The following is a 19,166-nucleotide window of genomic DNA, read 5'->3' on the forward strand; positions in this document are numbered from 1 at the left end:
TTCTCCATGTGTTTAGTTTCTGCAACTGACATCCTCCCCTTCACCAGTCTCATCTCTGTTTGTTGCGTGTCTATTAAATTCTCCATCGCGTCTTCTACTGTTTTAACTCTCTGCTGCGTTCCTTGTAATTCACTACTAATCGTTTCCACGCCTTTTTTCACTTCTGACAGCTCCGACTTTACTGTCTGTGTAACTTCTTTGACCTCTTTAATAAGCTCCAATTTCGTGTCCTTAAGTTCTTTCATCATGTCTATAAGTTTTTTGTCCAAATTTTCTATCGCCGATTGCCACTCTTTTTTCGACATCGTGGGGCTTGCTTTGGCTCGCTCCCACGAATCTGCTCTCTTCCTTAGCTCCGTGGCGTATATTTAAACGTTTTCCTTTTTTTCAAATGTCCCAATCTTTGCCAAAATTAATTTTTTTTTTTTTTTATATCCAAAATGTCGGGCGTCTTTTCTCTATGGTTTCTCTATGTTATTGTAATCCAAAATGGCCTACTTCCTCTTCCGCTGAAGCCGCGACCCTTCCCCTTTCAAAAATGGCGCTTCCCTGCTTCCTGTCCGTCGGCAAGGGCCGCTTCCCTCCAGCCACTCTATTGTTGTTACGCACTTCCTGTCTCCCGTCTTCCCACAGCAGGTCTCGCGATGGTGTCTTTTTCCCACAGCTCCGAAACCACAGGTATTCAAAACAATAGTCCAATTTTTGCAATAACTTCTTTAAATTTAGTCTCTTTTAAAATACAACTCCTGCCGAGTCTTCGCCTCCTTTTCACTAGTCTGCTGCAGTTTAAAAATCTACTTTCTTTCTTCTCTGTTTTTATCAATCTGTCCCGTTTCAAGAGATAGCGATCTTTACCTTCTCTTCAGCTTTCTCGGGTTGTAATCGCTGTTTCGATCTTAAATTCTCCTCTCGACTTCCCTCCCCGATCGAAGCTTGGGTATGTAGGTCTTATGCCAGCCGAATTGGCCCCAAAACTGCCGCAGAGATTATAGCCGACCCGTCGCAAGGTGGGACCTCAAGGATCAGGGGGGAGACTCCTTGAGTAGAGCCCCCCCTCGTCCGAGATCTAGCTCACCCTAGGGTCTTGAGCGTTCTTTGCCTGCTCCCCGCCTGAGAGCAGTCGGCCGCGGGTTATTTTCACCCCTCCGGCCGGTTAAAACGGCAGTCCGGTCAGCTCCGCAAATGGAGCTGCGTTAGACCTCCATGAATCCCAAACCGGAAGTCCGGTCCAGGGCTCATTTGGAGGGGGAATGCCTGCAACAGCGTTCCAGTAGCTCTGAGCAGAGATCACATGGGTTTTGGCCCTGCCCACGTGATTCCTTTTCTTCAAGGCTGCCTCCCTGCTGCCCGTCTCTTTAGCAGCAGGAAGTGGAGGCAGCAGCGAGGCTGCTGGAGCTGGCTTTCTAAAGAAGAGTAAGCTGCTTTGATTTAACTTGCTTTACTTTCAGTTGTGGCTCTTGAGCGAGAGAGAGAGAGAGAGTGCTTGCAAGCAGGGCTGCTAGTCTAAAGAAGGGCAAACCGCTTTGATTTAACTTGCTTTACTTTCAGTTGTGGCTCTTGAGTGAGTGAGAGAGAGAATGCTTGCAAGCAGGGCTGCTGGTCTAAAGAAGGGCAAACTGCTTTGATTTAACTTGCTTTACTTTCAGTCATGGCTCTTGCGTGAGTGAAAGAGAGAATGCTTGCAAGCAGGGCTGCTGGTCTAAAGAAGAGCAAACTGCTTTGATTTTTGCTTTACTTTCAGTCGTGGCTCTTTAGTGAGTGAGAGAGAGGGAGAGTGCTTGCAAGCAGGGCTGCTGGTCTAAAGAAGGGCAAACTGCTTTGATTTTTGCTTATGTTCAGTTGTGGCTCTTGAGCGAGGGAGAGAGAGAGAGGGAGGGAAAGTGCTTGCAAGCAGGGCTGCTTGTCTAAAGAAGGGCAAACTGCTTTGATTTAACTTGCTTTACTTTCATTCATGGCTCATGAGTGAGTGAGTGAGAGAGAGATGTTAATTAGTTGGGACAACTGTATGCAGGGCTCATTTCGAGGGGGAACACGCTGGAACACAGTTCCGGCACTTCCTCAAAGAGATCACATCTCAGGTGGCCCTGCCCACCTGACTCTTGGCCATTTGGGGCCCGTTTTGTCCTGGATTGGGGCCAAAACAGCCTAGATTGGGCCTCTGATGGGTGGTGATCACTCTCCCATTCAGCAGCGGCCCAATCCTGACCATTTTGGGCCCCTTTTTGACCATTTTCAGCCCCTTTTTGCCATTTTGGGCCCAATTTCAGCCCTGAATGGCCAGGATTGGGTCCAAAGCAGCCAGGATAGGTGATGTCAGGGGGTGTGGCATATGCAAATCAGTTATGCTAATGACACATTTCTGGTGATGTCAAGGGGCATGGCATATGCTGATGAGTTATGCTAAAGAGTTCCGCCAACTCTTTTTCTACAAAATGACCCCTGACTGTATGAGTTGTTTTTTCTTAACTAAAACCTCAGTATTCAGGTTTAATTGCAGTGCTGGCACTTTGAAATAAATAAGTTGGTTTTGTGTTGCAGTTTGGGCACTCGGGCTGAAAAAGGTTCGCCATCACTGTTCTAGATCATATGACTGGGATTGGGTTGCAGTGGTTCCAAATCCTTCTGGAAGATACAATCTAGAGAATACCAGAAACTGGTATTCTTTCCCATCACTTCTGTTCTGTGGGGTTCCATATTATCTCCTATGCTGTTTAACATCTAGATGAAATCATATTGTTGAAGAAGTTCATTGGCAGTTTAAGATGTTTGTCATCAGTGTACTCTCTTCTAATAGTTGTGCTATAGTGCTGCTGGAGACGGTTGCTGTATTGCTGCCAGTTTTAAATGCTGTTCTTATATTTTACATAATGTTATTTTAACTGCGGATATATTTTCACTGTATTAACCCTATGAGCCCACTTGGCAGGAAGAGTGGATTAAAAATCAAATAAATAAATAATAAATATTAGCTTCGAAACAGGATACCTCAGTGACCCCCTCAAATATAAACTTGCCTGAACACATACCTTAGTTGAAGAGAGCCCCACTCTATGTCCCACTGGCTTTAGAAGTTTGGCAGTGCGAACTTTTGACACTGCCTTTGCAGTGTCTCCATGATATATATCTATCACCCTCTCTTTTGAGAGTTAGAAGTAGAAGTGGGCACGAATCGCAATACGAAGCAAAAAAACACATGAACCGGGCTGATTCATGGTTTGTGAAAACGTGGTTCATGGAGCTGTGTTTTCCATGAACTCCACGACTTTTTGGGCCTCGTTCATCAGATTCGTAAGTGGTTTGTGAAGGCAGTCAGGCTGGCAGCGCCGCCCACACGGGGTGTGTGAAACTGACAGCCCCATTCTCCTGCCACCCACAAGCGGCAGGAGAAGGGGGCTGTCTGTTTCAAACACCTTGTGCTGGGTTCAGCCGATCGGCTGAAGCTGGGGCAGGGCATGTGAAACTGACAGCCCCCTTCTCCTGCCGACTGCAAGCAGCAGGAGAAAGGGGCTGTCACTGTCACACACCGCGTGCAGAGTTCAGCCGTTTGGCTGAACCCAGTGTGGGGCATTTGAAACAGACAGCCCCGTTCTCCTGCTGCCCACAAGTGGCAGGAGAACGGGGCTGTCACTTTTGCACGCAGATCGGATAAAGCCAGCATGGAGTGTTTTGAAACTGACAGCCTTCTCCTGCCGCTTCTGGGCGACAGGAGAAGGGGGCTGTCAGTTTCAAACCCCCCCCCCCCCGTGCCAGCTTCAGCAGCTGACGCGGGGTGTTTGAAATGCCATGAACCATGAACCAATTCATGAACTAGGAAAACGTCATGGAAGTTCATGGTTCGTGGAACACGACGAACCACGAATCACATGGATCATTTTTTTCAGTTCATGCCCATGTCTAGTTAGGAGTCATCATATTAATACCATCCTTTCCCAGCAAACATTTAGATTGGCTTGATAATTTTGACGAGAGGGTACCATCCTTGGCTTTTATCCAGATTTTGAATCTTGTCTTTACAGCTCAACGTGGGTTTGTTTTCAAACATTTTATTCATTTATTCACTAGTATTTTTACACAGTTTAATTTGTCATCATTTTTAATTTTGGATTTTATTTTAGACTAGCAACAAAGCCCATTGTGGGGAAAAATACAATGGGCTCTAGAAAGGGGAGGGCGGGTGGGCGGGCAGGCATTCGCTCCTCCTCTGTCACTGATTCCAGCTGGTGAAGGAGGGGAGTGGGCATTGTCATCTGCTTCATGCCTGATCTCGGCCATGAGAAGGGGTGGTGGGCTTTCCTACCTGCTCCATGCCTGCTCCATGCCAGGTAAGGGAGGGGCATTGCCTCCTGTTCTGGGCCTGACTACGGCTTGCATTGACACCTGCTCCGAACCTGATCCCAGCTGGGTGAAGCAGGGTGGGCACTGTCACCTGCTTCCCGCTGGGTGAAGGGAGGAACAGGCATTGACTCCTGCTCCATACCAGATACTGGTACAACAAAGGACCAAGTCCACGGGAAGTAAAATGCAATACTCAACAGTAAATTTACCAAAGGTATATTCAAAGTGCAAGTGCTATAAATAGTGAAAATTCATACACATTGTGAATTCATACCTATACATTCATTCCATAGTCATCACAGATTTGTAAGGGAAGATACATCCATATACATTGAACAGTAGGGCTATAACTCCATAAGTCTTTTCATGAATTCTTATACAAGGTATTGTGCAAAGACTAACAGTCCTGAGTCCTTCCAGATCAATGAGGAGCAACACAGTTGGAAATGAAAAGCAAAATTCCAAACCACGCCCAATCTGGGGCCGGCTTCACGCTGCAGATTTCGTGATTCCTTCATCAGGAGCGTGCAGTTCACTCCATCAGGTCAGGACAGAGCACAATCCAAAGTTATTTCATCACCAACACTCTTGAAAGCCCATAACACGGCGGCTGTGCTTGTTCTCTTGTTCTCTTTGGGCTGCGCAAGAGAACAAGTACAGCCGCCGTGTTATGGGCTTTCAAGAGTGTTGGTGATGAAATAACTTTGGATTGTGCTCTGTCCTGACCTGATGGAGTGAACTGCACGCTCCTGATGAAGGAATCACGAAATCTGCAGCGTGAAGCTGGCCCCAGATTGGGCGTGGTTTGGAATTTTGCTTTTCATTTCCAACTGTGTTGTTCCTCATTGATCTGGAAGGACTCAGGACTGTTAGTCTTTGCACAATACCTTGTATAAGAATTCATGAAAAGACTTATGGAGTTATAGCCCTACTGTTCAATGTATATGGATGTATCTTCCCTTACAAATCTGTGATGACTATGGAATGAATGTATGGGTATGAATTCACAATGTGTATGAATTTTCACTATTTATAGCACTTGCACTTTGAATATACCTTTTGTAAATTTACTGTTGAGTATTGCATTTTACTTCCCGTGGACTTGGTCCTTTGTTGTACCTGTGACTGGAGGGGAGTAGCCATCTGTTTTTCCATACCAGATACTGACAGGTGAAGGTGGGCAGTGGGTTTTACTACCTGTTCTGCTCCTGATCCCAGCTGGGTGAAGGGGGTGCAGGCATTGACACTTGCTCTGCTCCTCATTCCAGCAGGTTGAAGGGGGGGCAGGCATTGGCTCCTAACTCTGGCAGGGTGAAGACAGGGTGGGCATTGCTGCCTGCTCAGTGGCTTAATCAGGTAGGTTGAAGAGGGCAGGCATTGCCACCTGCTCTGCTCCTTATTCCGGCTGGGGGAAGGGAAGAAGGGCATTGCCTCCTGCTCTGTGCCTGATCCCAGCCACATGAAGGCACGAGGTGGGCATTGCCACCTGCTCCACTCCTGATCCCAAATGGGTGATGGCAGGGGGTGGGCATTGCCAGCTGCTCCCATCTTGCTTCCGGCCTGGGCTTCCCACCATAGCACTTTTCTGGAGGGACATGGTGCCTTGCCTAGGTTTCCCTCCATGGCAGCGCCTTCTGGTGGTGCACCAGGGTATAAAGTGAGTTGTCTGAAATACACTTACTTAATTATATAGTAAGATAGAACTTCTAGTACTTTCTTTTCTTTCTTTTTTTGTCCTGTCCTTTTCTCTTTTCAGTTTGATTGCAAGCCAACTTGGTAGGTTTTATTTGAACATAGGAATATGATTTTTAAATGAATGAATCAAATAAATACTGAATCTATAAAACTGTTACATGCATTCGACTTTAAGTGACCTCATGCACTTTTTTGAGCTAAGTCTTTATACCAAAGCAAGATGGCAAAATTCCAGAATGTATGAGGTCAAATCCATGGCTAAGATTGGAGCCAAGATTATTGTACCTTTAGGGATATCCAGTTAGATACTGAAATGAAACCAACCATGTCAGTACGCATTGTAAGACTCAAATCTGCAAAAAAGCAATAATTAAATGGAAAGCTAGTTCACTGGTTATACCTGAATGCTCTGTTAAATTGTAAGAAACTATGATTTCTGTTCCCTGAACCACAAGTTAACACAGTAGCAAACCCTATTTTTCCACCACCTTCAGTAGGCATGGACTAAGAAGTAAAGTATCAATGGATCATTCATCTGCACAGTCAAAATTTGCCAGAAACTTATTGCAACAGTGCCTTAAAAATCCTCCTCTAGTTTTTGCACAGCTTGCTAAACGTACAATTCTGTAACTACAGATGACTCCAGAAACCCAAATATGTGATATCTGTCTCTACTGAAGAATGGGAGGAGACTGATGGTAAATGCTGGGGAGGAAGGGAATTAATTCCTGGAAATATTTTTTTTTTAAATTTCTCTGAATAGGATAGTTCAGATTTAAAGTTCTGGGCAGTGCTTTAACAGTTCTCTGACTTGTAGCATGCTTAACAAAGTGTTATTAGATTTTATAGATGGAAAATGTCCATTTTACTGTGGGCTTACTGTTACTTGTTAATGCTGTAAAGTGTGGACACATGACAGGAATGTGTGTGACACTTTTTAAGTGTTGATTGAGCTCATATTTTAAAAGTCAGAGTACAAAATAAACATCTCTGCCCTTCCTTCCAGCAGGCAGCACGGAAATCTGCTCTCCGGGTTCTATCTGACAGGTACATTTTGTCATTTTTATGAACTATAAATTGCTTTATGAAACGCTGAGCCCTATTTATTGTGGCATATAACTCATAATCGGATTTTGTCCCCAAAGTATCTCTGAACTGGGATGTTAAACATTTTGCATGCTTGGATTTGTCATGCATGCGTGGAGTTTATTACTGGAAAAAAATCAGTCTTGCTGTATTTCATATGGAGTATGCAGAATCCCTTGTTGTGGCATGAAATGAGAGAGACGAAACTGCGTGGGTGATGCAATAAATTCTGAGCTTTAGTATTTGTTTGAGATATATCTAGGCTCATTTCTCAGCAATAAGTATGCCATTTATTTCAAGATGTTCTTTTGACTTTTCCCAACCTTTTTTTACTGAGAAATTCTCTAGACTTTTGTTTTCATAGTGTCTTTTATTCCAGAATGGTGTGATGATTTTTTTTTTCTTTGCGTGTGTTAAATAATTTGTCAAATGTTGCTCAGTCTGACTTGGGTAAAATTTCTACTGAAATATTATGCAGTGTTCACTTACCTGAGGAAGTCAAACAGGAGTCAGGCTTTAAAACCATCTTGTCATTGCCTCAAAGGCAGCCTTCAAACACTGTTTTGATTTTGTTTCAGTTTTAGGGATTGGGAATGTTATTGTTGGCATGTTTGTTTTTTAGCCTTCCTTCCTTCCTTCCTTAAATCCTATTAGCTTTATATTTATCCACAAATGAGATACTATGTCATGGAGGCTGACACAGCAAATTTCCCCATGCCTTCTTGGCATGCCTCTCACCCTTTCTGACCCATGCTCCCCTCCCTCCCTGAGAATAAGCAGTAATTGACTTTGTGCAGCAACTCAGTCAACTGCTTCTCTAGAGCAGAGCCTGCCACTTAGGATGAGTGATAGGTTGTGCATGGGTGAATAACATTTTTTATGGTCTGAGGCTGAGACCATCAAAACTAGCCCACCCCTGCTGACAAGCCCTGTTCTGTTTAGCCAATTTTTTTTTAAAGGAGGAAAAATAGTATCTCTCTGCAAACTTATCAAAAGGGGAATCTTCTGCATTATTTCAGCTAATCTTGAGGAGGGAGGAAAGGTGCTGGAAGACAAATAGCGCAATCCTGAGCAGAGCTCCTCCAATCCAGGCCTATTGATTTCACTGAGAGGTATATTATTGTTGATGATCAATATACAGGTGACCCAAGTGACCACTTAGGGCTCCCTAACAGCAACATATAAAGCAAGCCCAGTTCTGTTTTCCTTATTGTCGCTCCTGTTTCTCTTCCTCCCCCTCATTGGGAAATGGCTGTTTGGAGGCAGCTCCTCGATACCTCCGAACAGCCAGCAACTTCTTCCAAGTCCCTCCCCCATATTATTTGCCCTTACAGATGAAGCCGCATGTTTTATAAAAAACTAGCTTTTCCAGGCGGCACGTGTGTCCTCCTATTTTGAAGTGCTCAGTGTTGTAGTGGCCCAGGAACCCTCCTCTTCCTCTTAGAATTGTTAAAGAGCCATGGAAAGAATGCAGCAAAAAATACTTTTAAATGAATATGCTGGCTTCACTTACCCTAGAATGTTTCTCTGGGAAGTTTAAATGTAAAATGCAAATTAAATGCATTTGTTGCTGGATGCTTTCTACTCCCCTTTGCTCAGACTGAGAGGCAGCCACTTGGGAGATGCATCAGAAGCTTCTGGAGGTGGGGAATGTAGGAAAGAAGGAATGCTTCTGATGAAACATCAAAAATCAATACAAAAAAAAATAAAATTACCTTCTTGCATTGTTCTAATTAAGTTGTTTTAAAAGTAAATCTTATTTTTAAGTAGCAGGAAAGTGGGAAAAGGTGGAGAAGAAAAAACAGAGAGTACTGTTTGAAGGAAAGGAGTTGGGGGCTCAGCCCTTATATTTGAAAATCCAAAGAAGGTCTCTGAATCATTAAATGTGTTAAGAGATTATTCAGTGGTGAGGGACAGACATGCTCTACATGCCAAGTAGGATTTTTTCCTTCCAGGACTTAGTGTTGAAACTTATCTCCTGGGATATGCTTTGGTAAGGTCTTGGCACAAATTAATTAATTGCAGAGACAAATTCCTAGACAGATAGCCATTTGAGTCTGTTGTGTCAAAAACAAAAAAGAATTTTCTCCACTCGCTTTTATGGCTAGAACATGAAATGAACATGAAATGAAACTTCAGACAGCAGACATGGCTGGACAGAAAGATAGAAAATTGTGAACAGTGGTGTTAAAAGACTAGGGAATGCAAAAGAAGTATGTATAGTTTGTGACATTTCTGTGATAACTGAAAAGTACAAAATAGACACAGTAATGATTCACAACAGGCATAACTGAGTCAGTTTCATCCCTGATTAATTGAGAGCCAGTTTGGCGTAGTGGTTAAGAATGTGGGACTCTAATCTGATGATTCACAACAGGCATATCTGAGCCAGTTTCATCCTTGGTTAATTGAGAGCCAATTTAGTGTAGTGGTTAAGAATGTGGGACTCTGTAGAACCGGGTTTGATTCCCCACTCCCCCACTTAAAGCCAGCAGGGTGACCTTGGGTCAGTCACAGCTTCTAGGAGCTATTTCAGCCCCTCCCACCTCACAGGGTGTTTTGTTGTGGGGATAATAATGACATACTTTGTAAACCACTCTGAGTGGGTATTAAGTTGTCCTGAAGGGCAGTATATAAATCTAATGTTGTTGTTGTTATCATTAACATTATTGATTGTTAAATTTTAATTCAGCAATTATTTATGCTACAATTAATCTGTTTGTTTTGGATTTGCCACAAAACTCCTTTTTTGTTTATAAGGCAGAATAACAATCTTAACTAAATCGTAACTTGCAGTGAATAACTATTATATATTAAATGAAAAAATATTTAAAATAAAAATACATTTCAGAAAAATGTAAGGCAATCCACCTGGAGTTGCCTTTGAAAACTGATCATAAACTTTTATTGGTCCAAAAAGCAGCCATCAGGTTATTGTTGGGCAGCCTGGATTCGGGGACCCTGTCATCCATGCAGTGAAAGAAGGTGTTGGTTCATATGTTTAAAGCCCTAAATGGTTTGGGATCAAGGTACATGAAGGACCAGCTCCACTCATATTGTCCAGTCCATTAGATGAAGTGAGGTAGGTAGCAACTAGAGACAGGGCTTTTTCAGTGGTGGCTCCTTGCCTTTGGAATAGGGGTGTGTGATCTGGGTTCATGAACCAGCAAATAACTGGATGTATGCCAATACAGCATAATCCAGCTATGCCGGTTCACATGGAAGAACCTCAGATCCAATCTGGGCAGATGGACTCTATTGGGCCAGATTATTTAGTTGTAGCAGGCAGTTGCAGGCAGCTGCCACAGAAAGCAAGCAAGAGGGCAGTGGAACAAACCCAAGCCAAGCTGAGCTCCACGCCACAGCAGGAGAGCAGCAAAAGGCTGGCGGGGCAGGGGAGGAGGTAGTAGGTGGCTGTAGGCAGCTGCTGCAGGCAGCGAGTGAGGCGGCCAGTGGCACAAAGCTGAGCCAAGCTCCACACTGTGGCAGGAAAGTGGGGCAAGACTGTTGGGGCAGGAGAGGAGGCAGCAGGCAGAGTGGATTCCCAACCCATTCTGCCTCTCCATCCCCACCCAAGCTGCAAAAGAGCCCTTCAGGTGGCCACCAGCTGCCTTTTGAACTCTGTGGCTCATCCCCTCCCCCTTGCTTGAAATTCTCTGGTTTGACATTTGGAATCTCAGGTTTGACATTGGTTCCCTTGCTGCAGTTTGGTTCTGTTGGGTTTTGTTGGTTAAGCTTGCAAGGGAGTTTGTCAACCAAGAGAATATCAAGCAAGGTTAGGGATGAGGGACAACCTACAGCGTTTAAAAGCCTTGGAAATATTTCCCCGTCATAAACAATGGAGAATGACTAAGGGCAAAATGTTCAGGAGTCCAATCCTCCTGAAATTTTGGGGTTCTTTAGAGGACAGTCAGGAGTAGTTTCCCTTCAAATATGGTGGAATTTGCTTTAAAATAACCCCTCCCGGGCATTTTTCCTCATGGGGAATAATGGCTAGATAAAGTTAGGATTCTCTAACCTGGATCAGAGAATCAGACCCCGATTTCAGGGATACCAAAAAAAATTTTGTATCCCTACTTTGGAATACCCTTCCCTTTAAGGCTTGACTTCCTTTTAGGTGCCAGGCTAAAATTTCCTTTTTACTTTACTTTAATTAATGTTTTGCTTTAATTAATGTTTTTATCTTTTAAACATATTATAGTCTGCTTCTAGATATTTTATCTACATCATTTTAGACAGTTCAGTTTGTGTTTTATTTTGTTGTTATGCCCTGACTTGATTTAATTTCTCTAAATAAATAGGTTTTCCAAGACCCCATATTGTGCCATTTAGGAAGGGGGGCATTGAGAGTTGTATGTTGCTGGGGATGAGAAAATACCTTGACTCAGCTCTGTAAATATAAGTAATCTATAACTAGTAGAAAAGGCAGTGGTGTGCTTAATCCCAGATATGTAGCAGCCCCCTATTTTGACACACATTCAGTTTGTTCTTTCTTACTAGCATTACACAAGAGTACTTTAAAAAGAGTAGTTTTCCAGTGCTTAACTCTGTGCTCTGATGATTCTTCCTAGATTTGAAATGCAGCTTCCAAATCTTCAACGACCTCTGTGTCATTCTGTTATTCGGTGACAGAGGAAGGGGTTGACCACACCATCCACCTGCATTACTCCCTCCTTGGGGACAGCCATTTGAGAATCTCTGCAGGCCCAAACTTACCAAGGTCCCAATTTGGGGACCTCAGAATGAGAGGTGGTGAGGCAGAATGCAGCTGCTATCTTCCTGGCGGCTCCATGGCTCCCAAGAGTTTTTGCAGAGCCACATAGGCTTCTGAAAGTTTCAATTATCTGGCCATCCAGTTCGCAGCAAGCTGGCTTGGGCTGGGGGGTGGGACCCTGCTGTTGGACCGAGAGGGCGTAGTCTTCTCTCTGGTCTGCGAGCTGGGTTTATATCTGGGAGCCCTCTGAGAATACTAATTAACTTTTTTGAAAACCCACTAGTTTTTTATTGGTAAGGAAGCACACTGAAAATAATTGAAACTATGTTGCATCTGAAGCATAACATCCAAGTTAAATTTTTTAAATTAAATTTATTTTAAAAATTTTACATATGAACATAAACAATACTTATAATGAGGAAAAACAATTATAGTAATCTACAGTTAAACCTCGTGTCTGTTTCCATAAATGTTAAAAAGGTTGCCACGTATTTTAAAAAAGGGTTTTGCTGCATTCCATCTCTTAAACGTACAAACTCTGTTTATCTAGATAATTTCAACAAATACCATACTTCTTGAATCCATGTTTTAACAATTATTATTTTGCTGTTTTCACACTCTTCAGCTATTAGTAACTTTGCAGTTACGCATAAATTTGAATCATATTTCTTTTTTTACAGTTGGTACACAATTCCAATTAAACCCAATCAAATAATTTTTAGTGGTAGAGGTAATTTATACATTGTCATACACTTTATTTCTTTAACTACTTTAAGCCAGAAATTCTTAATAAATAGACAAAACAACTGCATATGATTGATCTGTAGAGACATATCCACATTTCCAATATTTATAAGTTTGACCAAACATTTTATTAAATTTATAAAGAGTACTAGCAACAAAGCCCGTTGTGGGGGAAAAATACAATGGGCTCTAGAAAGGGGAGGGCGGGCAGGCAGGCATTCACTCCTCCTCCATCACTGATTCCAGCTGGTGAAGGAGGGGGGCGGACATTGTCATCTGCTTCACGCCTGATCTGCCTGATCTCGGCCATGAGAAGGAGTGGTGGGCTTTGCTACCTGCTCCATGCCCGATACATGCCAGGTAAAGGGGGGGGGCATTGCCTCCTGTTCTGCACCTGACTACGGCTTGCATTGACACCTGCTCCGAACCCGATCCCAGCTGGTTGAAGCGGGGTGGGCATTGCCACCTGCTCCCCGCTGGGTGAAGGGAGGAACAGGCATTGCCTCCTGCTCCATGCCTGATGCTGACAGGTAAAGGTGAGCAGCAGGCTTTACTACCTATTCTGCTCCTGATTCCAGCTGGGTGAAGGGGGTGCAGGCATTGACACCTGCTCTGCTCCTGATTCCAGCAGGTTGAAGGGGGGCAGGCATTGCTGCATGCTTGGCTCCTGACTCCAGCAGGGTGAAGACAGGGTGGGCATTGCCGCCTGCTCAGTGGCTTAATCAGGTAGGTTGAAGAGGGCAGGCATTGCCACCTTCTCTGCTCCTTATTCCAGCTGGGTGAAGGGAAGAAGGGCATTGCCTCCTGCTCTGTGCCTGATCCCAGCCACATGAAGGCACGAGGTGGGCATGCCACCTTCTCCACTCCTGATCCCAAATGGGTTAAGGCGTGTGGTGGGCATTGCCATCTGTTCCGCTCCTAATACCAGCTGGGTTAAGGTGGGGGTGGGCACTGACCCCTGATCCACTCCTAATACCAGCTGTGTTAAGGCAGGGGGTGGGCATTGTCACCTGCTCTGCTCCTGATCTCAACTGGTTCAAAGGGGGGCAGGCATTGCCACCTGCTCCACTCCTAATACCAGCTGGGTTAATGCGGGGAGAAGGCATTGCCACCTGCTCCACTCCTAATACCAGCTGTGTTAAGGCAGGGGGTGGGCATTGCCACCTTCTCTGCTCTTAATACCAGCTGTGTTAAGGCAGGGGGTGGGCATTGCCAACTTCTCTGCTCTTAATACCAGCTGTGTTAAGGCAGGGGGTGGGCATTGCCACCTTCTCTGCTCTTAATACCAGCTGTTTTAAGGCAGGGGTGTGGACATTGCCACCTTCTCCGCTCCTAATACCAGCTGTGTTAAGGCAGGGGGTGGGCATTGCCACCTGCTCCACTCCTAATATCAGCTGGGTGAAGGCAGGAGGTTGGCATTACCAGCTGCTCCCATCCTGCTCCCGGCCTGGGCTTCCCACCATGGCACGTTTTCTGGAGGGACATAGTGCCTTGCCTAGGTTTCCCTCCATGGCCGCACCTTCTGGTGGTGCACCAGGGTATAAAGTGAGTTGTCTGAAATGCGCTTACTCAGTTATATAGTAAGATAATACCAAAGTTATGTTATTTAGTAAAAATTCTCGACCATATTAATGCTAATAGCTCTAGCAGTTCCAGCTGTAAAAACCATTAGTCATTCCTTCTCAAACATTTCACAGTGAAAGATTTTTTTCCCATTAAAAAGAAAAGATGGTTTCCTTTGTTGGTATGGTTTTCAACATACGTTAATATAATTGTGAGAATACACATTTTGTCTCCTCTTTTTTGTATTTTACATTTTCAAGTTGTAATAAATTAAAATGAATTCTTTGTCTGTCTTAACTGAAAATAATGTAACCATTTTATAAACAACCAAGTTTAATAAAAGACAGTTTGATAAGCATTCAAAAACTAAGGTAAAGCTCAAAGAGTCGGTTCCCCTTCTGTGTTTTGTAATAACAAAAGAGAACACAGAATACGTGCCCTCTGGAGAAGACAAACATCTACATAAGAATGTTAGATGAGGCTTTCAGGAGTATTTGCAGTATGGTGTTGCCATTAGAGTGAGGATTTGTTTTAGCGCTTCCTTTCTGATGCAGGTAAAAAAAAGGTAAAAGCAGTCCCCTGTGCAAGCACCGAGTCATTACTGCACCAGGGGGGGACGTCGCATCACAATGTTTTCTTGGCAGACTTTTTGTTACGGGGTGTTTTGCCGTTGCCTTCCCCAGTCGGATGTGGATTTTGTTTAAAATGTTGTTTCTGTGCTGGTTGATAGTAAGCTAAGTCTAGATAAGATGGAGCTGGCTGGAGGTGGTTCAGTAAATCTGGAAGGAAGGAAGTTGCCTGATCAGAGCAGGACCACACAACTTTTAAAGGATTAAGTACACTGGACACTATGGCATTGGGCTTTTGGCATCTTTGGTCAGGAGAGCTTTTTAACCAGCTTTGGGTGGTTTACTGTGTTCTGCCTTAGGAAATAGTGGCCACTGTCACATATGCGGTAACAACTTCCCAAAAGGGTTGCCATCCTCCAGGTGGGTCCTGGAGATCTCCCAAAATTACAACTGATAAGAAAAAGGCTGCTTTGGAAGGTGGACTCTGTGGCATTATAGCTTGGTGAGGTCCCTCCTCTCCCCAGAGCACACCCTCTCACCTCAGATTTCCAGGAATTACCCAATATGGAGTTAGCAAACCTACATCTCGGGCAGCCCCTCTCTCCCATTTTGTACATATTATTGTTTAACTGTACTTCATGATTTGAACTTAGCGGGGAAGACATAGGGGATTTTGTTCAATGAATGGTTATATTGTTAGGTCTTACCTGAAAAATAAAAACAAATAGCTCTTCAAAAGTTGTGCAGGGAGAGAAATAACATGTTAACCATGTGCATCAGGTTTGTACCATTGTGTATAAAAAGGAAAGAAGTAAAATTTTAAAATTTACAAAATTAAAGATTATCAACTAACATCAAGAAATTCAGAGGAGGTTTTGCTACTAATTTAACATGCGTTGCCCATGCTCTAAAAATAACTGGAATAGAGCCTGTGTAAAGAATTCCAGGGACTAGACCAAGTAGAATCTTCAGTTTTGGAAGTGCTGGTATTTGCTATTTGGGAGAGTGAAGAAGTTTTTTCCTCTTCAGGGAACAGAAAGCTGTTTTTCCATATCATTATTCGTTACTGGCCGAAGCCAAACACTCAAAATTCAATTAAAATTGCAAGCTCAAGAAGACTATATTTTTAAAGAATCAACATGTTCTTCAAAAGTCACATGTTCTTAATTGTTCACTACTGGAAGCAGTAAAAAAAATTACTTCATTAGGACACACTTCCAATTTTTCCCTGTTTATTTTCATTGGTCTTTTGGGAAACTCAAGCAGGCAGTCCAGAATTAATGTTTCTGAAGCAGAGGAGGCTGTTGGCATTTAGGAATGACCTCTCTGTATTTTAGTGCAAAAACAGACATAGCTGCTCATGGTGTGTAAAATATGCAAAGTACTATGGGAAGAAGACTGTGTATGTGGATAGCATATGAATTGCCTCAGCATATGATTAACCTCACTGGCGATGTAGTAAATAGAAGATAACTGTGATCAAAAATGAATTTGTGTGATTTATCAAGCTGAGCAACTGTGCGTTTTGCAGTGAGGCAGGAAGTCAATTCTGAAACCTAGGGCAAATAGAGCAATAGGAAATTGCAGGGACTAAGAAGTTAATCATACCTTTGGACTGCTTTCATCTTTTTTGAAAGACACAGTCAGTAATGTCTTTGCAGGAATGCTTCACAGCAACTGAACAGAAAATAATTCTTTCAGCAACTCTTTAAATATCACTTGCAGCAACTAAAATCTCAATAGACTTTTCATATATAACGGGCCTATGTCATTTGATAAGTAAGATTTTTTTTAAAAGTGAACCGTAAACAAATAGACTGCCACCCCACCCCCCCAGTATAAAATCTAGGTCCTAAATTATTCTGTGACTAAATTGTGATAATACTCTGAAAAATCAGCTTAGAAGTGGGAAATCAGAATGCATCAATGACCATTTGAAACATTATGCAGTAACCTGGATATCTATGGTGAATTATCTTACTGTAGGAGTGTTTTAAAACACATGCAGTATAGAGCAACATCTTCTAAGACGTGCTGTGGTAGGTGCCAGGATACTTCTTTCCCAGCCTTTAACACAGCACATCTTGGGGCCAAGCTGTAAAAGTGTTGTTAATTGGTTGCTGTGAATGCCTGGCTCATCCATGTAAAAACCATCTGGTTTGTTAATGAAGAAAGATATTTCTATTTTATTGTTTGTTTTTGACACTTGAATATTGCATTGCCTTTGGGCAGTGAAAAAGCTGTAAGACACAAATTATTTTCAAGTTTTGTAATTGCTCCATGTAGCTGTAGCTCAGTTTGTGGATGAGAGCAGTCATTTCATTGGATTGTTTCTTGTTGCGATGGTTTCTCCAAACAGCAAGGAGGGAAGGGATGGAAATGTATTAGAAATCACATATTACCATGATTGACTGATGTTAGCACTTTGGTACTTTCATCCCAGCAGACAGTAGTTCCATATGTAAACTCTGGTCACCACAGTTACATGCTTGCGACTTCCTTTTATATTTAAAAACATTGATATTTAAAAACATTTGTCATCTTTCCCGCTGACCCCAGCACATCAAGGTGGCTTACCAATAATCTGATCCATAGCCAACAAACAATTTAAACAAAAAAATGGACAAGAAAAATTATACACAGCTTTCCTCAAGACAACTATCAAATGCCCACTTGAAAAGAGCGTTCTTACATTTCTTGCATGAGATGGACAACATAATCCCTTTGCATCCCTTTATGGTGTTCCACACAAGTCACCACTGAAGAAGAACAGACCTTCACTGCAGCTAATCTAATAGCTTGAAGGGAGGGCTCAAACAGTATTTGTTCCTGGAAAGATGGGAGATGGTGAATAGGCTCATTGAAGAAAAAATAGTCTTTCAAGTAAGCTGGCCCAAGAGTATGTATGGCTTTACAGGTCAACACCAGCAATCTGAATTGGACTCGGAAGAATACTTGTAGCTGGTATTCTTCCACTGCAGCAGAGCAGTGACAGCAGCGTAAAGTCGAGGCAAGCTTCATGCTGTGGCAGGAGAACAGCACAAGGTTGATGGGGGATAGGAGGCAACAGGCTCAGTTTATTCCCATCCTGCCCCTCCACTCCCACCCAAGCTCCAAAAGAGCTCCAAATCAAGCCACTGCCAACTGCCTTTTAAACTCTGCAGCTCCAGCAAGCCTCACCCCCTCTCACTTCAGTTTGGGATTCTCTGGTTTAACATTGGGGCTCTCGGGGGGGCAATTAAATTTTTAAATTTTTATTTATTTGTACAAAGCACACACAAAATGCTGGTGAATCTGTATATAAGCTTCTATAAAAGGTTTCCAGATATCTAAAAACAAGAGTCTATGCAGTTATCTATATGCAATACTTACAAATGTTGGTAAGTTTACATTTAGACAAGGTCATTGTTATGAGCCTGGTCCTACTTAGTGAGGCCTAGTGGCTCCGGGGAAGCCTGTACCAGATTGACTACAGTGCCTACATTTTTCAGGTCCCCTTTGGACCCTGGGATTGGTTAACAGAGGCTTTGGAGGGAGAAAGGGTACCAATAGAGAAGTAGGGGGATGGTGCCTGAGAAGGGATAAAAGGCCTCGTTCACAGTGAGAGGGTGTTCACTCCTAGGGAGCAGAGCTGAGGAGAGGCTGCTACAGATGGAGGAATCCCTCATCCAGAAGGGGTGAGACAGTTTGAGGCCAATCACTAAGAGACAGCTAGGAACAGTTTAGATAGATACGGTAAGGTGTTCGCCTACCTTTACTGTTCTCTTTATTCTAAAAAGTTTTTAAAACTAGTTGTTACTAGACCTCTTAAATAAAATTGTTTATTATTTTGCCTGGGTCCTCACGCCTCATTTGGTCACATAAAGTAAAACCTACTGGGAAAGAGTGGGTGAAAGAGGTTGGGTGGGTGCTCTGGACCTCCCAAGAAGACCTGTACCAGAGGTGGCAACCTACAGAGAGCCTGGTCCCCTGCTTATGACAGTCATCTACTAGGGTCTCCCTCTCATAGCCTGGCTTGAAATGGGACTGAAAGGTGTCTAGAGCAGAAGGTTTATCCAGAAAGACCTGGAATTGCTGTGGAACAACTTTTTCTATCCATTTGCCCAGGAGGAGCAAATTGGAGAAGTGGCAGTAGCTGGATACATCATTTTTCTTTAGTGATAGTTTCTTAAGTAACAGATGGATATAACTGCCTGTTCTAGGATGCAAGCAAAGATTTCCTGGGCAGAGGATTGATTTGTAACGGACATTAGAGACTCAATGGGATCTTTACATGTTTTAAGTATCCACAACAGATAAAGGTCTAGCACACAGGTGGAAGCCTTCACAGATCCCAGGATTCTGGTGGTGTCCATCGCAGTAACCAGCTCAAAGTGAACCATAAAAGGTCTAGATGCTGTTCTGTGTGGTGGGTTCCTAGTCTCAGCATTATTATGGGCAGCATCCAAATCAGAACGTAT

The 19,166-nt window shown here is 43.3% G+C and overlaps 1 protein-coding gene across 1 annotated transcript in view; it reads left to right on the plus strand.

Moving 5' to 3' along the window:
- Positions 1-19,166, plus strand: part of AFF3 (ALF transcription elongation factor 3) — a 357,914-nt gene that overhangs the window by 272,232 nt on the left and 66,516 nt on the right. Inside the window, exon 9 of the mRNA XM_054974372.1 lies at positions 7,037-7,077. Coding sequence (XP_054830347.1) covers positions 7,037-7,077 — 41 coding nt within the window. The remainder of the gene's footprint in view (positions 1-7,036; positions 7,078-19,166) is intronic.

This window comes from Eublepharis macularius, chromosome 3, assembly GCF_028583425.1.
Source record: "Eublepharis macularius isolate TG4126 chromosome 3, MPM_Emac_v1.0, whole genome shotgun sequence".
NCBI lineage: Eukaryota > Metazoa > Chordata > Lepidosauria > Squamata > Eublepharidae > Eublepharis > Eublepharis macularius.